At 36.7% G+C, this 14,600-nt stretch overlaps 1 protein-coding gene across 3 annotated transcripts in view; it reads left to right on the top strand.

Moving 5' to 3' along the window:
- The window catches only part of CREBRF (CREB3 regulatory factor), a 54,111-nt gene extending 42,798 nt beyond the window's left edge, over window positions 1–11,313 (top strand). For all 3 annotated transcript variants that reach the window (XM_002916923.4, XM_011221923.3, XM_011221924.3), the window contains one exon: window positions 5,628–11,313. In XM_002916923.4, coding sequence (XP_002916969.1) covers window positions 5,628–5,743 — 116 coding nt within the window. In that variant the 3' untranslated portion in view covers window positions 5,744–11,313. The remainder of the gene's footprint in view (window positions 1–5,627) is intronic.
- The last annotated feature ends 3,287 nt before the right edge of the window (window positions 11,314–14,600 follow it).

Below are 14,600 nucleotides of genomic sequence, written 5' to 3'. Positions count from 1 at the left end.
GCTGCTCTTGTGGGGGTTTTTTTGGTTTTGTCTTTTTAAAAAATTATTTAAATTAAATTTAGTTAACATTTACTGTATTATTAGTTTCAGACATAGAATTTAGTGATACAACTGATGCATCTGTTGTCCTCTTTAATGCCCATCATCCAATTACCCCATCCCCCCACCCACCTCCCCTCCAGCAATCTTCACTTTGTTTCCTAGAGTGCAGCGTCTCTTATGGTTTGCCTCTCTCTCTATTTTCACCTTATTTTATTTTTCCTTCCCTTTCACTATGTTCGTGTGTTTTGTTTCTTAAATTCCACATATGAGTGAAATCATGTGGTATTTGTCTTTCTCTGACTGACTTATTTCAATTAGCATAATACCCTCTAGTTCCTTCCACATTGTTGCAAATGGCAAGATTTCATTCTTTTTGATGGCTGAGTAATAGTCCAGTGTGTGTGTGTGTGTGTGTGTACATACCACATCTTCTTTATCTATTCATCTGTTGATGGACATCTGGGCTCTTTCCATATTTTGGCTATTGTGGACATGGCTGCTATAAACATTAGGTGTATGTGCCCCTTGGAAACACTATGTGTGTATCCTTTGGATAAATACATAGTAGTGCAATTGCTGGGTCATAAGGTAGTTCTATTTTTAACTTTTTTTGGAACTTCCACGCTGTTTTCCAAAGTGGCTTCACCATTTTGCATTCCCACCAGCAGTGTAAGAGGGTTCCCCTTCAGCAACATCTGTTGTTCCCTGAGTTGTTCATTTTAGCCATTTTGACCAGTGTGAGGTAGTATCTTATTGTGGTTTGATTTGTATTTCCCTGATGCCGAGTGATGTGGAACATTTTTTCCTGTGTCTGTTAGCCATTTGTATTTCTTCTTGGAGAAATGTCTCTTCATGTCTTCTGCCTATTTCTTGACTGGATTATTTGTTTTTTGGGTTTTGAGTTTGATAAGTTCTTTACAGATTTTGGATACTAGCCCTTTATCTGGTAAGATATTTGCAAATATCGTCTCCCATTCCATAGGTTGCCATTTTCTTTTAGTTTTGTCTTAATTTCAGGAATTAATTTTTTCTCCCAATTCTTTTCTGAGTTTTTCTATTTCTGATTTTTGTGCTTTCATGTTACATTTTCTTTATTGTCTTTTAGTTCATTTTGAAAATCATTGAGTTCGTTCTGAAATAATAGTGGGTTGTGACCATTTGGGATAATAACAGTGGGATATGGTCATTTGTGGTCATATCTTTCAGGCACACTTTCATTGTCTGTAGGAATCTTCTTCTTTTTTATCTTATAATAACATTTTTAAAAAATATTTTATTTATCCATTTGAAAGGGAGAGAGAGAGAACATGAGTAGGGGGTGGGGACAGAGGGAGAGGGATAAGCAGACTCCCTGTTGAGCAGGGAGCCCAACACAGGCTTGATCCCAGGACCCTGAGATCATGACCTGAGCCATAGACAGATGCTTAACTGACTGAACCACCCAGGGGCCCCACTTACAATAACTTTTTATGGGATTTTTGACTTTAATACATGTAAAACTGTTTTTTCTAAACCTTGAAAAGAAAATTTAGTTCAGGATTGCTTTCCTAACTTCAAATTTTAGAGTCCTCTGTTTTATATTCATTTATGAGATGGTCATTCAATCCAACCTAAGAAGGGGACACAGGAGAGGAGCAGGAAGAAAGTTTACCCTAGAGAAATGAAGTCACCACATGCTACAAGGGAGCCACATGGAGGGAGCAGTAAGAGAGAGGGTTCAACAAAGCAGGAGTGGAGGAGACAGAACGAGTGGGAGAAAAACAAAGGAACCTGTGGGCAAGTGCCTTTTTTGGAGGTAGTGGTGATGTTCAAAAGCAGAAAATTTGGGGGCACCTGGGTGGCACAGCGGTTAAGCGTCTGCCTTCGGCTCAGGGCGTGATCCTGGCGTTATGGGATTGAGCCCCACATCAGGCTCCTCTGCTAGGAGCCTGCTTCTTCCTCTCCCACTCCCCCTGCTTGTGTTCCCTCTCGCTGGCTGTCTCTATCTCTGTCAAATAAATAAATAAAATCTTTAAAAAAAAAAAAAAAGAAGGTTTGAGGGGAATTCTTTGGTACATTTGTATGTCGCTAGCCCACAGTCAAGCAAGGGCAAGAAGAAGAACTTGTGGCAGGGCAGGTGTACGTGGTAGCCTGCTTTCTGAAATTCCTTGTTCTGTGCTCCTCTCCCATTTTATCTGGACCAGCTCTTTATTTCATATCTGTTGTTCCTGTCTTTCTTAATTTTGATTCTTACCAATCCTGGCTCCTGTCCTGCAAGGAAGGCCTAGTTGGTCAGTTTTTAGTTCACACAGCTAGACTGCTCTAGCCCCTCAGCATCTTACTGTTGTCCCCTCACACTCACCTTGTACTACATTCATTTGGACAGTCTTTAATAGCTTCAGCTGTTCTCATGTTGGTCTCCTGTTCTCATGTTGGTAACCTGTTGGCTGTTTTCAACTTCTTTTGTTCTCAGGTCCGTTAGTCCCCTTGATTCATCCTGCGCAAATATTGGTAATGTTAATGCCATACAGGTCTTGTAGCTTTCGGTAGTTTGTTTCCACCCTTTTGAATTTTGGGGTTTGTGGAGATATGATGTCACTTGTTAATGTTTTCCATGGGTTTATGGTTTTTCTATTTATTTTCTGTTTTTATATGGGTCATTGAGGAGTTTAAAAATCCATGCTGCCATACAATAATCTTTACAGAATTCCCCTCTGGACCACTTTCAATCAATTGGAGTTTAATTTTCTTAAATATTTGGTAGAATACTCTTTGAAACTGTCTGGTGCAGTGTGTTTTTGTGATTAACTTTTTGAAAACTTTATGTCCTCTGTGATAATTTGTATGTCAGATTACAAGCTCTTCTGGAGTCAGTTTGATAATTTGTATATTCCAAGAAAATTATCCACTTCCTCCATGCCCTCAGATTTGTTAAAATTGTCTTTGTTTTTTTATTAGCCTCTGTATCAGTGGCTAGTGCTTCATTTTCATTTCTTAATTTATGTCTACTGTGTTTGCCTTCGCTGCTCGAATTGGTTAATTATATGTGGTTCTACTTTCCCCCCAAAGAACCAGCTCTTGAATTCATCAGTTCTTCTAATTTCTTCAGGTCGATGCTTAATTCAGTTCTTTTTATTCTTTCTTGTTCATTAATATAATTTAAAACTTTTGAAATTCTGAGAGCTGCTTTAGTTATATGTCATAAATTCTGATATGTCATATTTGTTTTCTGAATACTTTGAAATGTTAGGTTTGATTTACTCTGTGGCCCAAGAGTTGTTTGAGGAAGATTTAAAATTTTCCAGAAGGTAGACATTATTATTTTCTAGTTTTGTTATTAACTTCTCTTTTTTGTGATTTATTAAGATTTTTGTAGCTACCTAACATGGTTACATTTATTTATATTTGTTATGTTTATTACAACCTAATTAAATGTTCTGTGGACATTTGAAAAGTAGATGTATTTTCTGTTTTATGTTAAGACTCCATTATATGTTGATTAGGAAGACTCCATTATATGTTGATTAGGTAATCTTAATTAGGTCTTTTTTTCCTTTTTATTTTTGTAAAAGGTGTCCGTTTACTCTCTGTAAAACTGAGAAAGGTCCCTGCTAATGTGTTTCAGTTTTTTTCTCATATTTTCTGTGGTTTTGCTTGAATGCTGGAGTGCTTGAGTAGGATTCCTTACTGCTACATCTTCATTAGGGATTATCATCTTTATCATCACAAAGCATACTTCTTTGGTCTTGTTTATAACTTTTTCTCTGAATTTAGATCTGTCTGATATTGCAATCGTGAATATAGCTTTCTTATTATTTATATTTGCTTAGTATCCCTTTGCCTACCCTTTAATTTTCAATCTTTCTGAATCACCCTATACTAGATGTATCTCTTTTAAAAACATTTTAAATTAAAATTTAATTTTGATAAGTATAGCATAAAATTCACTTTTAGATTTTTATACATAGCATAAAGTTGGATTTTATTAGACTGGGAGTTTTTTTTTTAAATAGGTGAGTTTGGGTCATTTTTTATTGATACATGTTTGATTTTAGTTTTGTCATCAAAAGATGTTAGGCTTTGTTCATATGGCTTTTTCCTTTTTGTATCATTCACTGTATGATCCACTATTATAGTTTCAGTTTTGTATGTGTTCTCTGATAATTTGTAAGCTCTTCATTTTTGACTTGTGAGTTGAATCTTTAACTGTAACATAACATGTATATTTAATTTTTTCCCCTTAACTTTTCATTTAAGATTTCAATCCTATAAGAAAAGTAGAAATGGTACATGAACATCTGCGTATCATTCAGCTATTCACCAGTTGTTAATATTTTGGTGCATTTGTTTTTTTTTGTCTGTATCTACATATTTTTATTCCTAAGTATTTGAAAGTAACTTCTGAACAAATCTTTCATCTCTAACTACTTCAGGCATGTGTTTTTCAAGAACAAGGACATTTTCTTACTTAGGCACAATACCAGTATCACACCCAAGTACTTCACTGTTATAGTGTCTATATGGAGTCTATATAGAAACCTCCCCATTTGTCTCAATGATGTCCTTTATAGCCTTTTTGTTTGTTTGTTAAGGATCATGCATTGCATTTATTTATATCTTTTTGTCTCCTTTAGATCAGTCTACCAGCCTTTTTTTTTCCATGAAAAATTCAGGTAGTTGATCTTGTAAAATGTCCCAGCATCTGGAGTTGTCTGTTTCCTGACTAGATGCAGTTAAATTTTTTTGGCAAGAATCATCGTAGGTGATTATCCTTGTCATTCCATCAGTCAAGAGGTACATATTATCAGTTTGTCCCATGATTGGTCATGCTACTTTTAATCACATGACTGAGATAGTGTCAGTTCTCTGTTTTTTACAGTATCTTTTGACTTCTTCCTATGAGCAACGACTAGATATTTTTCTATTTTCATCTCATTTTAATCATTTATTTTCTCATTACTTCTAAAACATGCTTATACCTCCGTTATTTGACTTACTGGTTTGAAGTATCTTTGACCTCAGCTGTAGAAGATGAGGAAGACAAAAAAATTAAACTTACACACTCTCCTACCTTTTTTCCCCTCTTCTCTTCCAACTTTGTTTATTCATTCACTTTTCTTTAAAATGATGAAAAAGAAACATAAACTTAATCCAGGAGTTATAAAACATCCTTCAGATCAGTTTTTTCAGTTGGGTGGGTGAAGGCCACCCATGGGACGCACTGAGGCTGGAGCAGTAGGAAGAGACTGGCTGGCAAAACAGGGCGAACATGGTCAGTTGAGGAACAACAGTGCTTGTTGATAGGTGTGGGGTTTGGGTTTGGACTATTATTTGGACTGCTGCTGCTTGTCATCTACCTCACTTGAAAATGCTGATTAATGATTCTTCATTCTTGGTTTGACCTTTCTAATGTAAAAATTGTAAGCTCTAATCTGGTGAGTAGAATTAATTTCTGAGTTGCAGTAGCGAGCAGCTGAGAGTACTTTGCTGGGACCCAGTATCAAGCTTGGGGGCCACCCCTGATCCCCAGATCTGCCTGCTCCTCACCTTCCTTTCATGCCCTCTCCGTATCTGTGCCTGAGTGTGCCTTATTTCTTTTTCCTCAGGTCTCCCAGTTGCTGGGCAAACCTCAGAATTTGTTAACCAAGTGTTGGAGAAGACTGCAGAAGGCAATCCCACTGGAGGCCTTGTAGGACTAAGGATACCAACATCAAAAGTGTAATCAGCCTCATTGGACCACTGGTCAGAAATGTCTGTGTTTGTCATGTTATTCATTGTAAATTTTCATTCTGTTTTGCATGTCAGTTTAGCATTATGTAAACATTTACGATTAGGTTACATTGTTTTAAGAACTAAGTAGCATAAGTGAAGCATGATCCAAAATACTTGATTATTGCATTTTCAGAGCATAAACCATGGTTAAAACTGCTACCGGCATCGGAATCGAAGCACACTTTTAAGTAAATGTGTAGCTACAGATTGCAAAAATCTGTTAGAGTAAAACATTCGGGAGGAGTGAAGATATCAGTAAATGCCAAATATTGTGGCAGGTTTATGCTCTGAACCACACAAAAAAAAATTGAGGAAGCATTTTTTTAAACAGTCAGTTTAGATTGTTTTTAGAATTATTCCTTTTGTTCTAATTTTCCACAACCATTAATCTCACTTGTACATGGCACAACCCAGCACTCACGCCCATGTGCCATATTAGAAGTTCATTTTCCGAGCTCAATATGGTATATATAAATATATATAAATATATATATAATGTCTGTGCAAGTAAGAAAAAAAAGCATATTCTTTGTGCCTTGTATTTTGGGGAAACTATAAAACTGGTAATATTTTGTATGATGAAAACCCTAATGAGGAAACACAAGATATATAGATGGAAAAAATATGGGGTTTAAATGTTTTTTTGTTCCAACTCTTTTTCAAATTTTTTGAATGTATATAGGACTATGTTGAAATGTAGATATATGCCACAGAGTCTGTGTATTGTATAAAAAACAAAACAAAAAAACAAAAAAAAGATGGCTCTAGAAAACTCATATTTCGGTACTTGACCGGAAGAAGACAAATACTTGCACATTATTGCGATTGTTTTATTTTTTGTACCAAAGACAAATGCAACTGATATGGCAAACTGCCAGTCTAAGTAAAGTTTTGCACAGCTTACATGATACTGTATGAATGTATGAAAAAAAAAAAAGGAGAAAAAAAAGAAAAATGAAAAGGTCAGGGTTAGGGATCTTACTGAACTGTGAATTTTATTTCTGTTTGGGTCCAATTATCTACAGAAGGAGCATCCACACACACAAATATTATTTTGCTGTTCCTCTAGTTCGCTTCCATAGTAGATAAGTTGGTGGCCATTTAGATGTCTGTAAGTCTTTTTATTTCTGCACTTATTGTAGGAAATTTTAATATATTTCATTTTAGTAAGCTATTGGTAAAATAGTTTTTGACCTTGAAAGTTAAAAAGTTTATTTAGCTTATTGTAGTATACTTCCACCAAACAACCAAAATACAGATTATTTTTATTGTATTATGTGTATATATATATGTAAAGAAAGAAAAAGGCTAAAAATATCTAATTCTTTAGTTGCCACTTTTCCAATTGATGTATTATTGTGCATGTAATATTTTCAAAGATCAACACAAGCTTAAAACAAAAACAAAAACAATTTATAGATTTTTATATTTTTGTACAGGTATTTTCAGACTAGCTTCTTCAAACTTACATGTGAGTTATTCTTCTTCTATAGTTTCTAGAACTGAGAAATATTAACACATTTAGTTTTTAGGTGCTCTTTTTTGCTCACATAAAACAGCTTCATTAGTCAGTGTTTTAACTGCATTAAAGCTTTACCTCTTGATGAGAAATTTCTTGTGTCAAGGCAGCATTATAAACCTTCCCCACAGATCTTTCCATTCTGTCTCTCTTACTGTTTGATCTCAAATCTTGTGTTTTGAACTCTGAAAACTGGTGGCTTAAAAACTATACTTTAAAAAAGATCCTATCTAGCCAGAAAAAAAAATACCAAAAATTTCAGACCTAGCTGCTGGAAAATTATCTATTTCTCCAACTGTTTCTCCATTACCCCCTGGAGAATTTATTCCTTAATTATATTTTGTCTTTTAGTGTGTTTCCTTTTCTTCTACTTTATCCCCTTCCCCCCCGCCCCCCTATTTGTAAGCCATAGCATATGAAGCTATAGCTTATAAAGTTTGATTCTAAAACACACAGTAACAACTGAACAATGTTGCTCATATGCTTCTTTGACATCATGAAAAGGAAACTCCTAGAAGGACTGTCTTAACAAACACCTTAGCTGAACTGTGATGCACAAGATTTTCCCGTGTGCTTGTTGGAAATATACCTGGTTAGTGTATTCATGCTAAACAGATGAGAAGCTCAGAGCTAATGGTTTAAAAGAATGTAAGCTCATTGTTTAAAGTTTTTCCTTTTTAGATGGGAGAAGGCAAGGCACAGGCTTATAACTTGGAAGTACGTGAAGTTTTGACAGAGTGTGTTTAGTAAATTGAAACATGTTCCAAAATGTGGCAGTTTTGCGATCAGGTGAAAATCACTTCATGATAGAGATTCAGCTGATGAGGTTTATAAAATTGCCCCTTTCTAGCTGCTCTGTTAGGAATTCTGGTTTTTGATACTTTTTCCTGTCTGCAAACCAGAATTTGATTTTTTGGTCTTGCATTTCAAAAAAAAAAAAAAAAAGACTTTGAATCTGTTTTAGTAGATTCCATATCCTTGCATTTCAGTGTTTTATATGTACTACTTAAGTTAAATAGTTAAAAGCTTTTAAATAGTTGAGCTTTTTAATGTTGACACTTTATTTTGTACCTATTTATATATGTATGTATATCTTAGAAAAGCACTTTGTTAAAAAAAATTGCATTTTATATGATTCCTGCCATTTGCTGCTAAATCTGGGCTGGTCAGAATGCTGCAGCGATACTTGATCTAAATAAAACCTGGCAGTAAAATGTAGAGTGAAAGTTAAATCCTCTTGCTGTTTTAACTTTATCATAAAGATGACATAGGCAAGCTGTGCAGCTTTACATTTTAACCAGGGGACTCTGTGGCATTTAAAACCGTCTAGAAATGGTTGTACTTTAATGCCAGTAATAATCTGCTTCCTCTATTGTCATTAAAATATATACGTTTAGTGTATCACACAAACAAATCTTATAAGGGTAACGTAAAAACCCCAACAATTGTACATGTTCTGTTTTTGAAAATTGTGGCATGTATTTTTGGGTGAAGATCATTAGAGAAGAGCTCTCTAAAGGTTTTCTGTGTTCATACATGGTATACAGATAGCTCATAATGAAGTCCAGAATCTTACTTTAAGTGAAGGCATTGTGAATTCACCTCAATTAAACCCATCGTTCCAAAAGCAATTATAAACTTTGACTCTAGTACTACTATGATTAAAAAAAAAATACAAAAAACGTTCTTCCTCGTTTCAGATACACTGGATTCTTTATAGAGTTTGTCTCCATATGAAAGCATGCTGTCCAGTTGTTCTTGTTAAGATCTTGTCTGAGTTTTGAATTGGGTGCCACACTTTTTCAGTCAATATGATTGCTTGTTCTACTGTACCATGTATGATTCTTGTCCTTTCCTATATCCTTCATGACAGATTATGATGTGGCTTTATATTGTGCCTTACTTGTACATTTAAACTTAACGTCTTCATTCCCTTCCACTTCCTAAATCTTTCACTTTGACCTTTTTGGTAAGAGAATCAGAGCAATTATAAAAACATCATGAAGGATTTCAGATGGGTATGGTTTCCAATTCCCTCTCTTTATAGTTATTTTATATTTGTATGAAAGACCAGTTTTGAATGGTCTTTAAATATGAGAGGGAAAGACTAGCAGTAATTTCACTACATCCCTTGTTTCTGACTTTCATGAATTTGTCCTACATCTTCTTTCTGATGCTTGACTTGATTTGCTCCTTAGCAATAGTCTGCATTTAAAGAAAGGTGTGTTCAGTTCATCAGCTTGAAATTGACTATTTCATCTTTCCAGAATTTTTTAGGAGAAGAATACCCGTTTTGTTTGTTTTGTAAAACAGATGACAAGTCTCTTTAAAAGAAACAGAAGTACAGTACTTTTGAAATACAATGCTGTTAGTTTGGATTTCTTTTTTTATATATAATATTCATACAATTATCTGATGTTTGCCTTCATTAATAAAGCTGTTAGTTTATTCACCAAAATGTCAAGAATGGATGTGCTTTTCTTTATTCCATACATTTAAAAATATTTTAGCTGCTAAGATTTAGTTAACTTTCTAAGAAACAAATTCAAGTTGCCTTCAGCAGGAATTAACAAAAGCTTATGTTCCCTTTCTTTATATAGTCTTCCTACAATTCTGTTCAAGTATTTTCTAATTAATTATGTAAGAGAATGTTAGCATCTCTCCAAATCTTGAAACTTGAATTTTGAGAATGCATTGAATTATGCTTTCAGTGTTAAAGTAAAAGGTTTCAATTATCCTTCTAGTGAAGTCTATTGTGGAATACCATTTCCCATGGAACTGAGGCCATTTCCACAACTTTGCACAGAAATGCAGTCTTGTTCTTCCCTTGGATCATGACAAATAAGTCTCACACAGTGCCGTAATACTTGTGGATTCTTTTGTAATCTTTGTAATCTTAATAAGGGCATTATGAGAAGATGACTCCATGTTTTTTTAATATTTCAAACACATTGGGATGTAACAATGAATGTCAACTGTAGGAATGGTTGTTTCGTTTTAAGGAATAAGCATGTTGGGGAAAGATGATGAAAATGTACTACTGACAGTTTTACACTTCCATAGGCAAGTGGGATTATGTGTTGAAGCATAATCCTCATGCTTAGTAAACTGACCGAAAATTGTAGAAATTACACCTAGGAACTGAATTATGCCAAATTGCCGTTTTTCTTTAGAAAAAGAGAGGTTAGGGTGTAGTAGGAGGGAGTAGACCCTTAAAACTACTTCCAAATAGTATTTTGGAATTGAAGACTTGGTGACTAGTAAAGCACATCAGAGTTGGGTATTTCAGTGTGCCAAGTTTGGGTGAACTAGGTTTGCCTCTTTCATAACAATGTAAACACAATGGTGTAGTTAATTAAATTCTGGGTGGATGGGAGCGGGACTGATTACTGTGTCTTGCCCTTCACCCTTTGTTTTTTTCGGAACCAAATAACAGAAATGTGTATGTGTGTACTGTATCTGCCTTTCCACCACATTTTTATGACACTGTATTCCACTGCCTGCTTTTTTTTTTTTTTACCTTCTTTCCCTAGGATTTGTCCTAATAACTTAGCATTTGTGATTAACAGTGATACTAGGGCTGACCGCACATAAGAAGTCACAAAAGAAGAGCGGAAGGGCAAGAATTCAGAGCATTTGTTCATACAATGTGGCAACCTCTTTTGCATAGTGGCGTAGGATCCTGTTTGTAATGCTATCATAAATATTCTGTAGTTTTGTTTCCCCATTCCCCCAACTGGAGCTATGAAACTTTTTATTGGATTCAGTCTTGTCTTTTGTCTAGAAAGAATTTTATCTTGTTGACGCATGAGCTGTTTAAAAATTATTCTATTAAATGTTGGTTAATAGTTGTGCAGTTTTTCTTTTCAGAAGAAAAGGCAATTAAAATGTTGCCTTTGTTTTCTGTCACCTTCCAACCCCTCAGCACTCCTAGTCAGATACAGATTCATCAGTGTATGCAACATCCTTTGTAATTTAAAATAAAAAAAGATGAAAAGGTTTTGAATTGTTTGCCTCCTGTTTTCGCCCTTTCTCTGTTGCTTTTCTGTCCCTTACCAAGGTAACTGGCTGCAGAGAAATCCCAGACTGAAGACAGCCGGGAACTGTGGATTGTGCTGCCCCTCTCTTGGTGTAGGGCATACAGAGCTCACATTTTGGACACTTGGGGCTGATTTTTCAGTACTCTAGTGAAATGTAGCCATTATAGAGAATTCTTTGTTGATGAAAACATTTGCATTCTTCATAGTTTGGAGCACAGTTTAGTTTACCTGTATTTTTTCCTCTTTGATTCTTTGGGTAAGCAAGGGAAATAAACTGTTTTGAGTCTCTCCTGACTTAAACATTTGTATGTGTTTAATGATTCAAAGTAAGTCTCTGAGATAGGCTGGACATATACACAGAGTCATCTTTTTTTTTTTAAGATTTTATTTATTTGAGAGAGAGAATATGAGCAGGGGGAGGGGGAGAGGTAGAAGCACTCTCCCCCACTGAGCAGGGAACCCGGGACCCTAGAATCATGACCTGAGCTGAAGGCAGACCTTTAACCAACTGAGCCACCCTGGTGCCCCCATATACACAGAGTCTTAAGTCAGGACCTGAGTGAACACCACTGAAGCAGCGTGCTCCTTCAAAGCTCTGCCAAGACTTATGCTAGGTACTGGACTATAAGGAGCTTTGAGAGACATCCAGGAACTCACTGTTTGCTGAGGGGAGGCAGGATGTGAATAAGACAAGAGCTGTTACACACGCAAAGGGTTCTGGGTACATTATTGCCGAGATACTTGAAAGGTATGCTAGAGAAGAATTTACAGGCTTGTGTTCATGACATCCCAGGATTTTCGAAGTTCTTTTTGTTTCATTTGAGTGACATTGTCAGAAAGCAGAGTGGAGATAGCCTCTCATGGACTTGACCTCCATCGAGACCACTCCTCACAGCCTCCATCGTGGTCTGGGAACTTTTAAGGAGCTGGGTGAGCCAGGTCAGTACAGTCCTTAGGAAACTAAACATTTTGTGGATAGCACCTATTTAAAGGGTCATTCAGTTGGCCCTCGTGATGCACAGTGATTCCAGAACCAGGAGAGCTCTTTAGCCAGAAACACCAAGTTCAGAAGTGCTTTAATATCCCAGCTGAAAGGTTTTGAATAATAAGAGTGTTAGGAAGTCTAGAAGGCCGGGGGGTGGCTGGCATTCATTAAACCCCTGCTAGGTGCTTTCCTATCAGGTAACTCAGCTCTCAAAGGCGCAGTGATGGTGGTGGGTGGTGATGTCCAATTTACAAAAGAGAATAGACTTAGATAAGGGGACTCACCTCAGACCCAGCTTTTATATGATAGCCCCAATTCAAACTCTGGGCTGCTCCTGCACTCAGAGACAATTCATGCTCCTAAAGGACCAGGCCACATCACGGGCAGTAATTGAATGGATATCTGTGTAGGGGAGAGATAATGGGCTTAGAATCTGAAAACCAGAACTAAACCCAAAAACTAGCAGATGTGAACCAAAAGCTAATCTCAGGATCTGTGGGTAAAGGTGATGGAAGCAAAGTAGCATTGGCAGTAGTCAGTGATTGAAAGTGTGGGTCACCACATTGTACATCTATCCCTCGAAGATAGCCTCTAGCTTAAGGGCTTAGAATTGGGTCTCTTTGTTAGATGGGAGCACGTCTGAGAGTGGAGAAAAAGGGAGCTATGTTCTCTTCTTTAATTGCTGCATAGGGACTGTAGAGAGACTGTCAGTTGCCTAGGAATTTCCAGCAAGAATCCAGATGTGAAAGGGGCCCAAGGTCATGTGTCGTAAAATAGGGAGCTTCTATCTGAAGGACACAGAAGACTTGAACAAATGGAAAGAAAGACCCAAGTTCTTGAACTGACGCGGCCAACAACATGAAGCTGTCAGTCCTCAAAATTAAATTAAAAATTTAATGCTATCTCAAAACACACCAATGGGGTTAAAAAAAAAACCACTAAAGTTCATAGGGGAAAAAATAATAGCTGGAAGATGCTGTGGGGCGGGGGGTGGAAAGATTTAATCCAAACACATTAAAACACATAAAACTATAAAACTCATTTTGGGGCATAAATAAATGGGCCAATAGAACAGAATGGAGGGTCTAGAAATAGATTCAAACATTATTATGGTAAATGTAGCATCCAGAACCAGTGAGAAGAAAATGGACTCTTCAGAAAACAGGGTTGGAACAACTGGGAGACTCTGGAGGAAAAAAGTTGGCTCTGTGCCAATATATATCAAAATATATAAATGAACAGTTAGCAGAAGGAAAAGTGGGCAATTCCTTTAAAACCTGTGAGGTGGGGGTGGGGAGGCCTTTCTAACTTGGATCCTAAATCCAGGAGTCAAAAACGAAGATTGATAAATTCTATGTGAAACAAAAATTAAAAAAAAAAAAGAAATTCCATAGACTATGCAAAAAGCTTATCTCTAAGGGCTAATCCTACTGGAAACTGGTATGTGAAAGAACAACTACCCAATAGAGAAATGAGAAAGTAAATACAAATAGCACTCAAACTCCTTCATGATAAGAGCAATGCAGATTAGAAGATGGCATTTTTCACGTAATCAAATTGGCAAAAATCCTAGGATTTGTTAACACAGCACGTTGGTGAGGCCGTGGGAAAGCAGGCATTTGTACCGCACTGCTGTGGGAGTGTAAATTGATAGAACCTCTCTGAAGAGCAACGTGGTAATATGTATCTAAATTTTAAAATGCACATATCCTTCGACTAGCGCTTCCATTTGCACTGGGCAAGTCATTCTCTCTTTGCCTATTTCTTCACGTGTAAAATGTGGATAGTTCTACCTCATAGGGTTGTCATGAGAGTTAAATTAGATGACACACATTAAGAACTTAGTACAAAGTGCCTGGCACATAGGAAGTGCTCCAGAAATATCAGTAATGTCATGGCAGCTAATGCCCATTGAGTTCTGAAACACATGCCACATTACTGCACTGTGCTTGGCGCTTTTCATGTACTACCTCATTTAATCCCCCTAACAACCCTGTGATTACCAGCAGTTAGCCTCAGGATTCTGAGGCACAGAGATGTGAAGTGGGTTGTCCAGCAGGATTCAAGCAGGGTCGACTCCCAAGCCGGCAATACACTGCCTAGTAGGTGAAGTGGGGTGATGAACACCTTAAGGGACGGTGTGTGGAGCACTGGAGAAACAAAGATGGGCAAGCTACATAGCCCCACGTGTACAACACTACCCAAGGAGTCATATTTGGTTTTTGAGGGAAGACATGGCTCTCAGTGAAGGCTCTGCCACTGT

Source organism: Ailuropoda melanoleuca, chromosome 3, assembly GCF_002007445.2.
Source record: "Ailuropoda melanoleuca isolate Jingjing chromosome 3, ASM200744v2, whole genome shotgun sequence".
Classification (NCBI taxonomy): Eukaryota; Metazoa; Chordata; class Mammalia; order Carnivora; family Ursidae; genus Ailuropoda; species Ailuropoda melanoleuca.
The sequence above is the reverse complement of the archived record's forward strand: the minus strand, read 5'-3'. Positions and strand labels throughout refer to the sequence as shown.